The sequence below is a fragment of the Corylus avellana genome, chromosome ca8 (assembly GCF_901000735.1).
Source record: "Corylus avellana chromosome ca8, CavTom2PMs-1.0".
NCBI classification, from domain to species: domain Eukaryota; kingdom Viridiplantae; phylum Streptophyta; class Magnoliopsida; order Fagales; family Betulaceae; genus Corylus; species Corylus avellana.
In genome coordinates this window covers 419,682-437,092 of record NC_081548.1, presented here as the reverse complement: position 1 = coordinate 437,092, position 17,411 = coordinate 419,682, and the positions used below count along the sequence as shown (strand labels likewise).

At 36.7% G+C, this 17,411-nt stretch overlaps 3 protein-coding genes and 1 pseudogene across 3 annotated transcripts; 3 read left to right on the top strand and 1 right to left on the bottom strand.

The window, feature by feature from the left end:
- The first annotated feature begins 2,065 nt into the window (after nucleotides 1–2,065).
- On the top strand, nucleotides 2,066–4,614 carry LOC132189738 (hexose carrier protein HEX6-like). Its single transcript, XM_059604519.1, has 3 exons — nucleotides 2,066–2,406; nucleotides 3,075–3,397; nucleotides 3,483–4,614. The coding sequence occupies exons 1-3, from the start codon at nucleotides 2,277–2,279 to the stop codon at nucleotides 4,557–4,559; spliced, it is 1,530 nt and encodes a 509-aa protein (XP_059460502.1). The 5' UTR covers nucleotides 2,066–2,276; the 3' UTR covers nucleotides 4,560–4,614.
- Nucleotides 4,615–6,317: 1,703 nt separating this feature from the next.
- On the top strand, nucleotides 6,318–8,224 carry LOC132189432 (WAT1-related protein At4g30420-like). The gene is made up of 7 exons (XM_059604173.1): nucleotides 6,318–6,496; nucleotides 6,581–6,649; nucleotides 6,776–6,892; nucleotides 7,137–7,368; nucleotides 7,443–7,601; nucleotides 7,701–7,852; nucleotides 7,975–8,224. The coding sequence occupies exons 1-7, from the start codon at nucleotides 6,318–6,320 to the stop codon at nucleotides 8,222–8,224; spliced, it is 1,158 nt and encodes a 385-aa protein (XP_059460156.1).
- A 1,379-nt stretch (nucleotides 8,225–9,603) lies between these two features.
- LOC132190614 (WAT1-related protein At4g30420-like) lies at nucleotides 9,604–11,769 on the top strand (annotated as a pseudogene).
- A 2,239-nt stretch (nucleotides 11,770–14,008) lies between these two features.
- Nucleotides 14,009–17,216, bottom strand: LOC132190189 (tetraspanin-8-like). Its single transcript, XM_059605100.1, has 2 exons — nucleotides 16,642–17,216; nucleotides 14,009–14,520 (listed from the first exon to the last, which is right to left on the bottom strand). The coding sequence occupies exons 1-2, from the start codon at nucleotides 17,146–17,148 to the stop codon at nucleotides 14,221–14,223; spliced, it is 807 nt and encodes a 268-aa protein (XP_059461083.1). The 5' UTR covers nucleotides 17,149–17,216; the 3' UTR covers nucleotides 14,009–14,220.
- Nucleotides 17,217–17,411: the final 195 nt, after the last annotated feature.

The window sequence follows — 17,411 nt, the reverse complement described above, 5'->3', positions numbered from 1 at the left end:
TTTCTCCAACTCAATCTATATATAAAAATGACATGGGTACGAAAAGCAGAATCATAGAGATTATAGCTTCAAATACTTTCATATTTGTTTATTGCTTTATTTCATTACTTAATTTAAGAATTTAGGCCAGGGAACATTCATATAACTTCCTTTTTCATAATGCAGAAGAAAGTCAACTTGAAGGGCAACTGGCAGAGCTTTCACAGGATTTGATAAATGAGATTGGAAAGAGATTGATAGATTATGCTAATTACGTCCGATTGCAGTCAACTTGTAAGTCATTGAAATCCATGCTACCAAAGATGCCAAACCACCAACTCAGTTAAGTACCATGGCTTATGCTCCCACACGACAATGGGAGGGAAAATACACGTTTTAGTTTCCTTAACCCATTAGAAAATAAGATGTATAACCTTGACATTCCAGAAGTAAAGGGAATGTTGTTGCGACAATCATCGTATGGTTGGATACTAGGTGTCGTATGGTTGGATACTAGGTGTTGATGGGTATCCGAATTTGTGTCTAATTAATCCGTTCACTAGGGCTAAAATTCAGCTGCCACCTCTAGACACCTTTCCAGATGTTTTGAGATTTGATCCTAACATGCCGAATGAAGAATATTTGATATCTATAGATAGAATATATTATGATAAAACAATTCACGGGGTTTGGCTTTCTTTCAAAGATATTTCGTCGATAAGGTTGTTTTGTTGTCAAATCCTGCTTCTAATGAATTCACAGGCATGGGCATTTACAGTGAGCTTCGAGAATTGGCTTTTTGTAGAAGTGGGGATAAGAAATGGAGTAAGTTAATGGTTCCATCATTTGCTGAAGATGTCATGTCTTATGAAGGAAAATTCTACGTTTTAAGTCGTCCTCAAGAAATTTGGATTGGTGACGCTACTTCACTGCCAAAGATGATGAGAATGAATTTGCATTTGCTAGTATGCGATTTAAATTGAAACCAAAAGTCAATGATCCCGAAGAGATAAAATATTATAAAACGACCCACTTTGTGGTGTACAAGTTAGATCAAAGACGGTTGAAATGGATTAAGGTAACAAGCATAGGAGACGAAGCTTTCTTCTTTATTGGAAAGAATAACTCATTATCTATGACAATGTTATGTACAACTTAGAAAGCAAAAGAATTGAGTCAATACCCGGATATGTAGCAAGTGATTCTTTGTTGGTGTCGCCTGCACCAATTTGGGTTATTCCTAACCAAACCCTTTAAGGAAATAAATATATGTATTGCCTAAGATCTAAACGATCGAGGATGCTTAAGCTGTATTTGAATAAAATTTTGTTTGAAATTTTATTAGTTTTTGGATGTAAAAGTTCTATTCGTTTGCATTAATTCAAGGAACTCTATAGATTTTGTTTCCTTGTAACCCTTTTTTCCATATTGATTAGAAAAGAAAAAAGAGAGAAAGAAAGAAAGAAAAATAACTCTATAGAATGAGTTCCATACAATACATAAAAAAAAAATACAGCTATTCAACCAAAGGGGCTGCTGCATCATCTGGAATTGATCTGATCTGGGAAAGATTTTGGGCTGTACCAGGCTTGGCCACTTTTGTATTAACTAGATAATAACATAAATCTGGACTTGATATCTGCAATAAGGGCTCAAACTAGCCCGCCCAAAGTGTTTCACCCCTTCCTTTTATCTAAGACCCAAAAACAGACAAATATTTAATGATTTTCTTGGTGTTGGACTATTTAGTATATTTGAATAGCCTTAAAGTTATGGATTTGATTATGATTGATGAAGATTAGATTAGTCTAATAAATTAAGAGATTTGATTAAGATTACATTTCTGTGGATGTAAATCATAGACCATAAAAATCTTTTGTCTCTTTTATTTTAATTCCAATATTATTTTATTTTTCCATTTGATTATGAATTTCTTCATGGACAACGTAAATTTGCTGATAAATTTGTCTTCATGTTGTATTTCTATGAGAAGATAATGTACACCTAAAAAAAAAAAAAAAGGACCGTCTATAGCAGATTTTTGAAGCGAAGCCCATATCACTCCAAACCAAACCCCTGCAATTGTCATGCTCAAATCCACATGCTTGGACGAGTAGAGAAAACAGAGATATTTTGTTTTGACTTTTCCACCCACACTGAAATTTTTTTTCAGACAAGACTGCGCTTAGTTTTTGTATGCTCAGCTAGCTCAACCCAAAAACTTAGTTCGATCTCTTTCTATTTGGTGTTCGAGTGTAGTGTGTACGAGTTTGGAAGAAGCAAGCAAGCTATCAGCTATGGCAGTTGGGTTATCCATAACAAGTGAAGGCGGGCAATATAATGGGAAGATGACCCGCTTTGTCGTCCTATCTTGTGTGGTTGCTGCCACGGGAGGTCTTCTCTTTGGCTACGACATTGGAGTTTCAGGTCCCTTTCTTCTCACTTTCATATTCATTAGGATTAAACGAAATAAGTTTTCTAGCTTCTTCTTATTTTTCTCCTAGCTATAAAATGGTAGCCACCACCCATTGAGGAACCATATATATGCTCATCTGTAATAACTTGAATATTGTGGAAGATGATGATCTTAATTACTGGTTTGGTTTCTGTAATAATTCGCCATCAAGATTACTGGCCAAGGCCAGGGGTGGAACTAGAACTAGAATGTTTAGTTTGGGGAGACAAAAATAAAAAAATAAAAAATAAAAAATAAAAAATTTGGAACTACCCAATGGCATGGGGGTTCCGCTTCTGGCCTAGACAATCAAGGGAGAGTTTTAAGCCCACGCGTGCTAGAATATTTCTTATCAGCAAGCAATATCGATCATGGTCTAATAAACTGCACAGATACAAAACCTCTATATAGATCACGGTCGCCCCCCTTCATGACTCAACTACAAAGTCGCAACTCATTTAATTTTAAGCTTGATGTGTTGATTGGCTTAGAACCAAATGATACAAATTTTAAGTAGAATTTACCCTTAAAAACTAATTTGTAAGGAAATGGTGCCTACAAATTTATATACATATAATTAAGATTGCAGTAACACAAACCGGCTGCAATAAGTTTAATTTCAAACAATTTGACTGTGAAGGTGGAGTGACCTCTATGGAGCCATTTCTGAAGAAGTTCTTCCCAGAAGTGTACAGTAAGATGAAAGAAGACACAAAGATTAGCAACTACTGCAAATTTGACAGCCAACTTCTGACCTCCTTCACATCCTCACTCTATATCGCTGGCCTCGTTGCTTCCTTATTCGCCTCATCAATCACTAGAGCCTTTGGGCGCAAGCCATCAATTCTTGTAGGAGGCACTGCATTCCTTGCTGGTTCAGCCCTTAATGGTGCAGCTTTTAATGTGTACATGCTTATATTTGGTCGCATTTTGCTTGGAATTGGTGTTGGTTTTGCCAACCAGGTATACAAACTTTCTCTTTCTTGAGTATTCCTTACAGCAAAAAAGACAAAAAGAAAGGTCCTAAAATATCTGCTTGTTTTTGCAGTCAGTCCCTTTGTATCTCTCAGAAATGGCACCACCAAACTACAGAGGAGCAACTAACATTGGCTTCCAACTCTGCGTTGGCATAGGTGTCCTGTCAGCTAATCTCATCAACTTTGGTACAGAGAAGATTAAGGGTGGCTGGGGGTGGCGAATCTCCCTAGCCATGGCTGCACTCCCAGCTTCACTCCTTACAATAGGTGCACTATTTCTCCCCGAGACACCCAATAGCCTAATCCAGAACAGCAAAGACCATGAAAAGGCCAAGCTAATGCTTCAACGTGTCCGAGGCACCGATGATGTCCAAAAAGAACTGGACGATCTCATCAGAGCAAGTGCCATATCAAAATCCATTAACCACCCATTCAAGAAAATCATACAGAAAAAGTATAGGCCTCAACTGGTGATGGCAATAGCAATTCCATTTTTCCAACAAGTAACTGGAATAAACGTCATCTCCTTCTATGCTCCACTACTTTTTCGAACAATTGGCTTCTGTGAAAGTGCTTCACTTTTGTCCTCCTTCATAATCGCCGGGGTTTTGGGTACTTGCGCAACCTTCGTATCCATGCTTTTAGTGGATAAACTTGGCAGAAGAGCTCTGTTCACAATTGGGGGAATTCAGATGTTTCTCTCACAAGCCATGGTTGGTGGGCTGATGGCAGCTGAACTTGGAGATTATGGTGGGATGAGCAAAGGGTATGCAAGTTTGGTCATATTTTTTATCTGTATATATGTTTCTGGGTTTGCTTGGTCTTGGGGGCCGCTAGGATGGTTGGTTCCAAGTGAGATTTTTCCTCTGGAAATTCGATCAGCAGGGCAAAGTATTACAGTGGCAGTCAACTTTCTGTTTACTTTCATGGTTGCTCAAACTTTTCTTGCTATGCTTTGCCACTTCAAATATGGGATTTTCTTCTTTTTTGGGGGATGGGTGGTAGTGATGACTGGATTTGTGTTCTTGCTGTTGCCGGAGACTAAGAACATGCCCATAGAGCAGATGGATAGAGTGTGGAGGGAGCATTGGTTTTGGAAGAGAATTGTTGGGGAATTGAATGAAGATAGAAGGATGGAAGTGCCATGATAAATGACATATTCATGATTACCATTTCATGTGCATCTTTTTTCTCTTATGGTTCCTGCTTTCTTCTCTTCTCTTTTTTTTTTTCTTTTTTTTTTTTCCCTAAAATAACGAGAGTTTAAAACAGAGTAGAAATTAGAAGATTTAGGTACAAAGCCGAAAAAGCTATGCAGGCAGCCCATTTGGGTGCAATATGGGGTCTTCTATTGCCCTTTTTCTGTTGAAATGTGTACTTGGGAATGCGTGGGCCTTTTTACGATGAAGAAAGAAGGGTGTAAGAGTTTGTAAGTATCATCACAACTCACAAGCATGAAAACTCATTCAAATTATTCCTTCTGATGAGGTCGAAACAGACGGACAAGGTATACATACATGGTTGTGATTATCACAGCACGATGCATACGTGGCAGTGCCAGCAAATTTTTATTTTCCAAACAAAAAGGTTTATTAGTAAATGAGAGAGAAAATGAAGGATAGCATATCCATGGTATAACAACATTAAATTAACCCATATTTTCAATGAAGCCATGAAACAGAAATCACAGTACTCCTAGTCAGCCCATATGGTTTTGATTTTATGATTCTTCTTCAGCAGATCCCATTGAATCCTGTCACATGAACACCCTGGCTTTTAATGTATTATAATTTATTTTTTTACTTGTATATGATAAGATCTTCCATCTTTATGAGGAAAGCTCCAAAACCCATTACTCATTATGCCAACTAATTTAGTAAGCTAGCTAGGTTGACAACACATTTGTGAGCTGTGACTTGAGCATCTCTTTAATAAACGAATAATGACCAGATGGGAATCAATGTCTCCACGTATAATAGAATCACATGCTTGATACAATTTTTGTGTCTTATATGGTTTAAGTGCAATTAATATTAATAATATGTATACAAATTCTTAAGCACTTTCTTCTTACAAGCTGGTTTTAAAATGAGATTTAACTGAAGTTTGTTGAGTATGGGATCAAACGTAGTTCGTCGAGTATATGATTGAATGAATTGCAACTTTGTTGCCGAGCAACTAAAACTTTGTGAATAAAAAGATATTTGAAAATAGAGGATCTCGAGGGCCAAAAAGGGTTTCCTACTATTTGAGGAAATTCAAAGCACTTGTTTAGAGTAATAGGTATGGGCTCAAATAATTTTAAAAGTCACTTTTGTGTCACTCTGAGTGACACAAGAAGGACACAAGAGTGACTTCTAGCATTACTCTATGAGCCTAACTACTTCTTTGTTTTTTTTTAAATCGTGTTTTTAAATCGTACGTTTTGAAAATCACAAATCCAAACGAACTTAAATCAAAAGATAAGAAAGTAAAATATTGAGTCTTAATGGCCATAAGGGGTAGGATATTCAAGATTGGGGTGAGTTGTACATAGTTGGCCTTCACATCTATGGTTGGCCCTCACTTCTAATTCCTAAAGAAACCAGCTTTATTTCTATTTTTAAAATCTGCACATATCACCACTCTTGTTTTTTTACAACATACTTCTCAGAATTCACATAAATATGCACTTTTCATAAACCCTGTTTTTCCTAGGAAAGTATTTGTCACAACTCACCAACTCACATCCTTTATCAGTCTATAAAAATACAAAGCAGCCTCTCTCTCTCTCTCTCTCTCTCTCTCTCTCTCTCTCTATATATATATATATATATATATATAGATATGTTGCTGTGTCATGCAGCAGTAGTTGCAAGAGGTCAGAAGCATTAATTCTAATGATTTGAATGCTAGTGTAGGTAGTTATGGGTATTGCAGATGATTACAAGCCTGCAATGGCTATGGTGGGCTTACAATTTTCTTATGCAATTGTTGCTCTTACCACCAGAGCTGCCCTACTGCAAGGAATGAGTCCCAGGGTATTTGTAGTTTACAGGCAAGCCATAGCAACTTTGGTTATAGCACCCGTTGCTTATTTCTCAAGGTACCTCCTCTATATCTAAATTAACTCTTCTCTCTCTCTCTTTCACCCATGCTAACATGCATATAACTTGGCCTTTTGTTGCAGGAGAAAGTCCAGTAGGTGTTCTTTGAGTTTGAGGAGCTTCTCTTGGATATTTTTGGCCGCTCTTATTGGGTAGATTTCTATCACTATTTGTCTTCTTAACTTATATATATATATTTATTTATTTATTTGGTTAATGATGAAAGCCTACTAATTAAGATTTTCTTTTCTTTCCTTTTTTATTTGCATCTACTGCAGTGTAGCAATCAACCAGAACATTTATTTTGAGGGTATGTACTTAGTATCATCATCCATGGCAAGTGCAATGGGCAATCTTGTTCCCGCAATCACCTTTGTACTTGCATCTATTATTGGGTAAGTAAGTATATAAACCCGATACGATTAACTCAACATAAAATTAATTAACAGATTAGAATCGTCCCCGTTTAATTAAACGTGTCGAATTAGGATTTGTCTATATATATAGTTTTATTACCTCGACATGACATGAAGCAACACATGAACACAAATTGCCACCCCTAGTAGGCTAGTAGCTAGGACGTATTATTCATTTCCAAAGTTTTGACATGTATATGTTTCTTGATTTGATCATCATTAGATTGGAGAGGATCGAGCTTGGAAGCTTGAGAAGTATTGCAAAGATAGCAGGGACAATCTTGTGTGTCGGTGGAGCAGTGTCCATGGCATTGCTTAGGGGCCCAAAGCTACTCAACGCTGAATTAATGTTGCCGGCAAATGCTGTCTTTGGTTCAGGAGTTGAGAATTGGTTGCTGGGTTGTCTTCTTCTCTTTGGAAGCTGTTGTTGCTGGTCTTTATGGCTGATTTTGCAGGTATTTACCTCTAAAATTCTCTTCAATGAGATAAACTCGGATCACTAAATCTATATATACATTATTTTTAACAGGTTCCAGCTTCAGAAAGCTGCCCTGATCTCTTATCTTTATCAGCTTGGATGTGCTTCTTGGCCACATTGCAATCAGCAATGCTTACAGTTTTTACAGAGCCAGAGCCAGAAGCATGGCACATACATTCAAATCTTGAACTTTCTTGTTGTTTATTTTCGGTACGTAGTTAACTTGATTTTGATTGCTTATTATTTGAAATGACATTAATTTGACTAAAAATATTAATGGCACTTGAAATTGGAATATTATATGAGTAGGGAATTATAGGATCTGGGCTTTCCTTCTTTGTTCAAGCATGGTGCATATCACAAAAGGGTCCTCTTTTTTCTGCAATGTTCAATCCTCTATGCACAGTTGTTGTGACCATATTGGCTGCTATCTTTCTTCATGAGGAGATCTATACCGGAAGGTCAGTTTTTCTTTCTCCCTTCATCTTCTTGGCTATTTGATGTGTTTTTCGTTTGAATTATCAATGCGGATAAATTACTTTTGGAGATCCACTAAGATCCAGTAGTATGGCTTAATTTTCAGCTTGATAGGTGCCATTGGTGTGATTGCTGGTTTATATGTTGTGCTATGGGGTAAAGCCAAAGACCTTGTAGAAATCAAGGGAGAGAAAAAGCTCCAAAATGATGAGGCCATGGCGAGGAATGTGAACATCTTGATGGATGATTCTTCAGAGAAAACAAGTTGTGAACATGATTTGGAGGAACCCCTTTTGACTGATAAATCAATATCAAATGGTGATGCACGCGAGGAATGTGAACATCTTGATCGATGATTCTTCAGAGAAAACAAGTTGTAAAATTGATTTGGAGGAACCCCTTTTGTCTGATAAATCAATATCAAATGGGATATGTCATTAATTAATTCTTGTTTTATTTCCTGGTTTTGGCTAATCAAGTGTTGATAGGTAAGAGACAATTTGTATTCACATGTCGGGTTTTGGTTGTATCAAGGTATAAATATAAGACTATATATGTCAACTCTAATCTAATCAATTTAATTAAAAGGATCAGACTTTTCAATCCTAACCCTTTAATTTTGTGTTGAATTCGTGTTGGGTTCATGGGTCGCGTAAAAAATTGTCGGCCCTAGCGATAGGTCTGTGTGGACAATGACTTTATCATGTTATGATTGAAATGATTCACATATTCAGAAGGGCCTCGAAGCTCATATGATGGTTCTTTGTTTTCTACTGGATGTGTGTTTATAGTGTGGAATGTGGAGAATATAATGTGTGATTTTGTGTTGGGATCAAGTCAACAAGCTATCTCTTTTCTCTTTCAATTGGCTACAAGCTTCATGCCCTTTCAAGTTCCTATTGATATTCACAGGCAAATTTATAAGGTAAGAAGATTAATAGAGGAGCTTGAGATATTTAACTACCAAGAAATGAAAAATAACATAAACCACCCCCCCAATAATAGATGGGGCCAAGGTGGCTGCACGGCAACCCCGGGCCCCTTCCTAAATTTCTGTTCAAATTTAATTTGTTTAATAAATGAATTTAACTCGAGTCTAGTTTATACGAGTCGATTAACTTGAACTGTTCATTTACAGTCCTTTGACACACTTGATAGATAAGAAATCATTCACTTCGAAGATAAAATGATAAAGAAACTTGTTTGAAATCTAGACAAAACCTAAGAATTTGATTGTTGAAATTGAAAATTAATCAAGAACTAACTTAAAATCAAACAAAAACCCAAGGGTTAAATAAATATGAACTCATATGACACTATTCTCCCTTAAAGATAGACTTAATGGAGACCCATGCATGTTTTCCTTAATTTAAAATGCTCACTCCAAACAAGAAAAGAGGAAACATTAACACAGAAAAAGACAAAAGAAGCACTTAAAGTATAATATCATCAAGAGAGTAGCTCCAAATTTACGTCGTGTCAATGCCAATCCTTGCCCCATTCACAAAGCTTTAGAAATCCCATTCTAATCTCTCCAACTCAGACGCCACAAATTAAACTATTTTATAACTTTCTAAAGATGCGGCTACCGATCAATGTATATATTGCATTAGTCTTTTCTTGGTCCCTTCTGTCTCTCCCTCTCATGATTGTTTGTTGCTATATTAAGGGTGTCAAAGAGGTGCTTTGAATGTTGCATAATTTACATTACTCCAAATCTTTTGACAAGAAAAGTATGGGTGTGTTCGATGATTACAAGCCTGCAATGGCCATGGCTGGGTTACAGTTCATTTATGCAGGGCTTGCTCTCTTTAGTAGAGTTGCTTTAGTGCAAGGAATGAGCCCCAGCATCTTTGTGGTCTACAGGCAAGCAGTAGCAACTTTGGTCATGGCTCCTATAGCCTGCTTCACAAGAAGGTAGTCACAAAATACACACTCTCTCTCTGCAGCTAGCTCTCCTGTGTGTCTTTCATGCTTGCTTCTGTTGGCAGGAGGAACTCTGGGAGGATCTCGTTGGGATTAAGGAGCTTTTCTTTGATATTTGTGACTTCTCTTTTTGGGTAGAGTTCTCTAGGAATTTTTGTTCTTGATTTAATAACATAAGGTGGTAAGATTACTGACATTTTGTGTCTCATGTTTTTCATTATAGAGTGACAGCAAATCAGAATGCCTATTTTGAGGGCCTATACTTGGCCTCTTCAACAGCAACAAGTGCCATGACTAATCTGATCCCTGCAATCACCTTTGTAATGGCAGCCATTGTGGGGTAAATGCACAAACCCAACTTGAGTTCCAGAGCATTTTGACAAGAATAACGCTATACACCATACTTTTATCCTACTTTGCTGATGTGACACTACTAATCTATTTTTGGAATTTTTTTTGAAACAATGGCGGATTGGAGACCACATCAGTAAAGTGCGATAAAAGTATATTACATTTCTCTTCTGACAATGGACATGCCTGAAATAGTGCTTGATGTTTTCCATAATACTATCTTATCCATCATTAAGATCAGCGTCCCATTACTATGGAATAAAAAGAGCAAAAAAGGTGCCTCAACTGAGCCTTACACTTCAAAATGATCTCATTTTTATCAAATGCTTGAAGTCTAATTCAAACCATGCTACCCAACAGATTTGTTTTGTTTACTTATTGGAACAGAATAGAATGATTTTGTACGGTTTCACCACAAGCTAAATCATATCATACTCAATTAGCTTAAAGTTATGATTTCTCTTAGTATTCTGAGTTCAATCTGGGTGCCAACTGATATTATTATTGTAACGGATATTTCCTTTCAAATTTCTCTTAGATCAACTGTAGAAGCTATTTATTTACATGTTTTTAAAAGTCTCTGAATTGATTAGAATGGAGAAGGTTGATATCCGAAGCTTGAGAGGTATTGCCAAGATATTAGGGACAATCTTCTGCGTTGGTGGAGCCATTTCCATGGCCTTGCTCAAAGGACCAAAGCTATTAAACACAGAAATATTGCCACCATCAATAGCTGCCTTTGGCACTGGCGATAATTGGCCGCTAGGTTGTTTATATCTCTTTGGATGCAGTTGTTTCTGGTCATTCTGGGTGATTATGCAGGTGTTTTCTAATCGAATTCACTTAAATTATTCATTTTTTAGAATTCTGTCTAAATTTTCAAACAGGTCCCAATTTCAGCAAACGTTCCTGACCATTTATGCTCATCTGCTTGGATGCTTTTCATGGCTATGCTACAATCAGCAATGTTTGCATTACTATTAGAGCATGACCCAGAAGCATGGTATCTGCACTCAATGGTTGAATTTGGATGTTGTTTATATGCAGTAAGTAGTGAGTTTTTCATGACTATCATCACTCATCATGTTGTATACATTTTGATTTCCATCAAAATAGCTCAATCTGATATTTTTATGGATAGGGAATTGGATCTGCAGTTACCTTTTTTGTTCAAGCCTGGTGCATATCACAAAGAGGTCCCCTCTTTTCTGCAATGTTCAATCCTTTATGCAGTCATCACAACCATTCTATCTTCTTTGTTTCTACATGAAGAGTTATATACTGGAAGGTAATATATCACTATTTTCTGTTGCTTTGTAGACGAGGAAATGTAGAATATCTAACCAAGTTTTGGTTCGTTTTGTTCTAAAATTGCCTTGGCTGCAGCTTGCTAGGTGCTGTTGGTGTGATAATTGGTTTGTATGTTGTGCTTTGGGGTAAAGCCAAAGACCTTGAAATGATCAAACAAGAGGCTGTTCCAGAGCTGCAACATGATCAGGCAAAGATCGTGCAAGTGTTGATACATGAATCTTCAGAGAAGAGTAGTAGTAAAGTTGATATGGAAGAACCATTACTGTCAAGAAAATCAAGTGATGTTGATGAAACTAATATGAATCAGAAATGAGTAAAAATCCCTTCACTTTTTATGTTAGGCAGAAGAAAAAACTTCTGTTAAGAGATAAATTAAATCTGTTCCCTCTTTTAATTATTTGATATGTTTTGGAATAATATTTCTTCCTCTTAACATTAGCAATAAGACAATTTACGTACTTGACATGAATATTGAAATTAGTGAATTATGCTTAACGGATTTGACCTGTTTAATTAAATGAGTTGGGCCCGAACTTGATACACGAATACAAATGACTAATCCCACTCTTATGCGAGATAACCATATTATTCTCAAAATATTGAATAATTATTGATGTCTTTGCAAAGGGAAGTTCTGATCCTAGGCAAGAACCTGAAAGTACAATGCTTTTTTGTCACTTTAGGTAGGATCGATCTGTTCACTTCAAAGTTAAGAGGAGCTTGGGCCTTTACTTTAGGCATGTTTAGTCCCCTTCTGCCTCATTTGTTTAGTAAGGAAAACTAGTGCTTCTACAAGCCTCTAAAAAATCAATTGAATGCTGTGGAATGGGAAGGGCGTTAAGAGAAGATAGGCTTGTTTGAGCACGGAACCCATGGCTGAAAATTTGGGCCAGCATTTAGCCAGCAGTGCCCATCCAACCAAAAGTAACAGGCCTTCGGAGGTTACTTGAAATGTTAATATGTGATGAGCATTGTCAAAATTGCAATCAATTTGAGCAATTAATTTCGATACAACACGCCATGGCTTAATGACTAGTGGTTGGGTGCAATGAGGCTCCGATGGAGACTACCTACCCAAGCAAGTGGGCTCTATCGAATCCTCTCTTATAAGTTATTGTTTTGCACATAATTAAGGTGACTCATTGCACTCGATCTTTATTTTAGCTTGTATGGGACATAAGTCTCCTGTAATTAAGAATTCATCCTCTTATTCATGTCGCTTTTTTTTTTTTTGAGCAAGGATATGTGAAAGGTGTTCTTGGAGCTCTATTCTTAAAATCCTCAGCGTGCTGGCAAGAGCTTCCCTGCTCCCGTGCTCCACTCTCTCTCTCTCTCTCGTTCTCGTTATTTTTTTTTTTTCTCTTTTTGGTAAAAATAATAATAATAATAAGGACCTAGACATTTTAAAAGACAAACATAAAAATCTAAGGCGCAGATTTTTCAATAAAGAAGATAATTAGAGCACATAAACATTCATTGGTCCCAATCATGGTCATTGTGAGAAAAAAATGACCCTGAACGTGATGCATGTCACGAATAAGAAAAAGATGGTTTGGCAAGTAGAAAATGAACACACAGTGCCAGGTCAGATGCTGCTACATTTGATCGATCGATTGGATTTCTCCACTGAAAATCAGTAGCTGGAGTAAGAAATAAAAATAAGGCCCACATGCCCACATGTACCAGTCAAGAGAGTTTTGATGACAAGTGCAAGAAATATCTTGGCCAGATAAGTGTGTTTTGTTCAACCAGTCTCCTATGCAATCAACTACTCGTTTGCTTTTTATCCCACATTCGGAAATGTCCAGAAGAATGATGAAACATTACTACTCATTCTCAACCACAAACTCAACAATCTGTTACAGCGACATCTTCATTACCCTTCTTCTACTTCATTCCCTTAACCACAGGAAACCATTTAAGATTACAAATTGGACCCAAAATTAACTTCAAACAGTCTTATCCGTTTCATTATTTAGTTTTATATTTATTCCTTATTAAAACAAAGGCCTGTAATCATTATGTCAGATGCAGTACAGGAACTTTATGATCACCCAGCTACTGGAACTTGCTCTTGTCACGTCATACCCACCATTGTCAGACACATCCACGCAACAAAATACAAAAATATCTATCTCTCAACTTGTAAACGATTTCGTTATGATTGGCTCCATACCATAACAAAAATTATTGATATGACAAAAATGAAAAATAAAAATATTTATTATTTAAAAAGTAAAAAAAATAAAGATATTTAGTATAAAAAATATAAAAAATTATTTTATTATAATTTTTTTATTTAAATAATAATAAAAAATAATTGATATGATGTAAAAAATAACAAAAAAATAAAAATAAAAATTAAATAAATAATATTATACCAAAATCATGTCAAAACCATTTATCAAACAGACCCCTCAAGAAAACTTGTCAAGTCAGAAATTTTCACAATTTAAATTGTTCGACTGGCTGGCTTGTTATTGGACGGACAGGTTCATCATTCCCTCATTTGAAAATTTTCAATTTAAGCAAGAATCCTTGAGATACAAACGTTGAAGCAACGATGCACAAAAGCAATACTTATTACACTAGCAAGGACAGAAACAAGATGTGAGTCATGACAAACTGTATGAATATAACTAAGAATAGCCAAAAAGCTTTACAGAAAGCAAATTACAAAAAAAAGAGGGAGGCAGCCCACCTAGCTAACCACTCTACAGTAACACACTTAACATATAATAAATTCATAAACCAGCAGCAGCCTCTACTGCCGGTTCCAGTAACCATTGTCTTTCCTGTTGTTTCTGAAGGCACAGCACCCAACAGAGTAGACAATAATGAGGAACACAAGGAAGATAACGTTGAGAACAGCCACCTTCTTCCAGTTACTCTTAAGGTTGTCTAACAATCCAGCCTTGCACGACTCACAACTGAAGCACAAAACAGCCGGGTCATTATCCCATGCGTTGCAGTCGGGGTTAGAATAACCCGAAGTCGTCTTGGTCCAGTTAGTTGGGCCTACGTAGGTGAAATCACAGTCACTTGATGGCTTACAGCAACCAGACTGCAGATCAACCAACACATTGGAAGGCAGGTTAAATTTGTGAAAATCACTACAACATATATAAATTCATCGGTACAATGAGTTAAGCCACTCATTGCAATCTAAATCATGCAGAAACACACATGCCACATTCTTGCACACATCTTCATTTAATCTCTTAAAAATGGAGGCTAATAAAAAAAAATATATTAATAATAAGCACCACCTTTTTGGAGGGTGTTACGTTTTCATACAAGATCTGTGCATTAGTTCTGGTCCCTAAAATTTCCTTTTGGAGGGTGTTACTAGGAATGACTGGATTATATTTTCTTAAATGTCCATATGCCCAATTAATGTTATATGAACACAAGGGAACCATCTAGAGCTTGACCATCCTTCTAACAAAATATCTCCAAAATTGTAAGGGGTCCTGGCAGAACTCGTTCTATATGTGATGAAATTCTAAACCCTGGCTCAAGCAGCTGAGTAACCCTCTAATCTAGCTAATGACATCAAGTTTGCCTCATGGAAGCTACAACTAGTTTTACACAAAATTCTTTTTAAATATGAAATGCATTGGAATAATACCCAAGTCAAGCAGTATACGAGATGACAACAAGAAAGGTCCCAATGGGTGAGAATAAAAACTGAATCCGTGATAGTTCTAGATAATCATACAACAGTTAAGAGTTTTCTTTGGGGCAACAAAGGACCAAAATGCATTTAAAGATCCAATTCCATCAGCTTGACCAATTAATACCTCTACAGAGATATTAGCTTCTACAGACCACAAGTCATGATGCAGTTTGATGAAGTAATACCGGAAATTAAAAAAAAAAAAAAAAACTTTGCTAATAGAAGATAATCCAAATCACAATTGAGCAAACACGCTAAAGGGGAAAAAATCTGTGTAACTTGAGAATTTATATAAATTAGTCCTAGGCATCATCAACTGCATATAGATTTCACATTTTCCAAGAAGCCAATTAATCAACCCAACTCAGTAATTCATAAACTTAGTCCCAGGCATCATCTACTAAAATAGTTTTACAACCCTTTCAGAAAAACAATGGCTCAAAAAGATGGAATTATGAACTATTGTGCCACTAGGGACGACAAATTTAAGTAGCAGCAGAATTCATTAGTTATAAACCATAACAATGAACCAAACAGTGCACAGTTGAATTAAGCAAATTGACTCCTAAACCCACCATAGGATGGCACTGATTGTAAAAAATAACCAATGAATATGTAAATCTTCTGTGTACAGTAATATTTCCAATTTCAAAGATCGAGCACCCAATTTTGATTAGTCAAATAATTAAAGCTACAATTATATTATAATAAAGGTGATGATAATTCAAAAGAAATCCAAGCAGGTGCGTGTTCATGAACCCGTACAACGTAGTGACGCTTCAGAAAGTCTCAAGAGCGGAACAGTTTTTGGAAAAAGATAAATAATAAAAGAACACTACAAAGTTTTATTATCCTATAGTCAAAAGTCAAAACTTTTGCTCAAAAGGCCTCTAACTTTTTGAAAAGATTTATTTATTTTTTCAAACAAGTAGCAGATTTACAAAACAACATCAAACCCTTCACAATTTCAGAAATATGATCCAAAAGATGCCGAATTTATAATGCAGTCAAAACAAAAGGTTGAAAAAAAGAAGAAAGAAATTCACTCTCCTATATTAGGAGAGTACTGTATCTTTTTGGGCAGAAACCATAGAAACCAAGACAAAAGAAAATCGAAACTCACGATCCGAACCAACCAAAATTCAGATAAAAAGAGAAGAGGTAAAGAGAAAATAGTCTCAAACCCAGTTCAACTAAAAATTCATACTTTTAACAAGCACATGAAAGATTTTAAAAGAAGAACATCGCAGAGCCCCCAGAAGAAATCAAACAAATTAGCTTAAAAAGTTAAATCTGAAACAACCACGTGCAAAATCAGAACACTGCAAGACATAAACTTGTGCTTAAACCTACATAAATCAGATCTCAATCAAACAGATTCAAAAAAAAAAAAAAAAAAAATGAAGAAATTGAACCCAAATCGAAGACCGAAATCCCACACCCACTACCCAAAAACAAAAAGATAATCAAAACCCATTTGAAGAAAACACCAGCAGAGAAGTATACCTGAAGCGCGGAGAGATTCTCGGTGTAGAACTTAGTGACGCTGACGTTGACGTACTTGTTAGCGAAGTCGGAGCAGACCTTGCTGTCGTGCAAGCAGCTCTTGATCTTGTTCCAGTTCTTGGTGTTGTTGACCCTCTTCTGGAGCCAGTTGGAGTAGTCTCCGAGGCGGTACTCCTTGTAGCCGCGGTTGGAGACGACCTCTCCGGCGCCCTTGTTGGTGACGGCGAAGGCGAAGATGGTGAAGACGGTGAGGAGGAGGATGAGGAGGAACATGACGAGCAGGTAGAACCAGAGGAGCCAGGAGACCTTGCAGCACGCGCCCACCAGCCCCGCCAGGGACACCACCATGAGGAAGACGCCGAGCACGATCACGGGCTTCTCCAGCCAGCGCTCGCACTCAGAGTTGGCCTGGTGGCTCAGCCATATCCCGCCGGCGAGGATCGGGATCGAGAGCACGAAGGTCAGCAAGTTCAGGAGTCCCACCAGGTTGTTGCTAACGCGGAACATAGCGCTTCACCGCTTGAGAAATTGAAGAAGAAGAAAGTAAGAGGCGTATCTGAATAATGTATACTACGCGTCGATATATTATCATATATATATATAATATATATAGAGAATAACTTATATGGGGACAAAAGTCACATTTTGTGCCACTAATAAAAAGTTGACACATTACTTAATTTCATTAGACTTATATTTCAAACAAAATTTCAACTACACCAGATTATACTCTAAAAAAAAAAAAAAATTAATTTATTTTTATTAAAAAA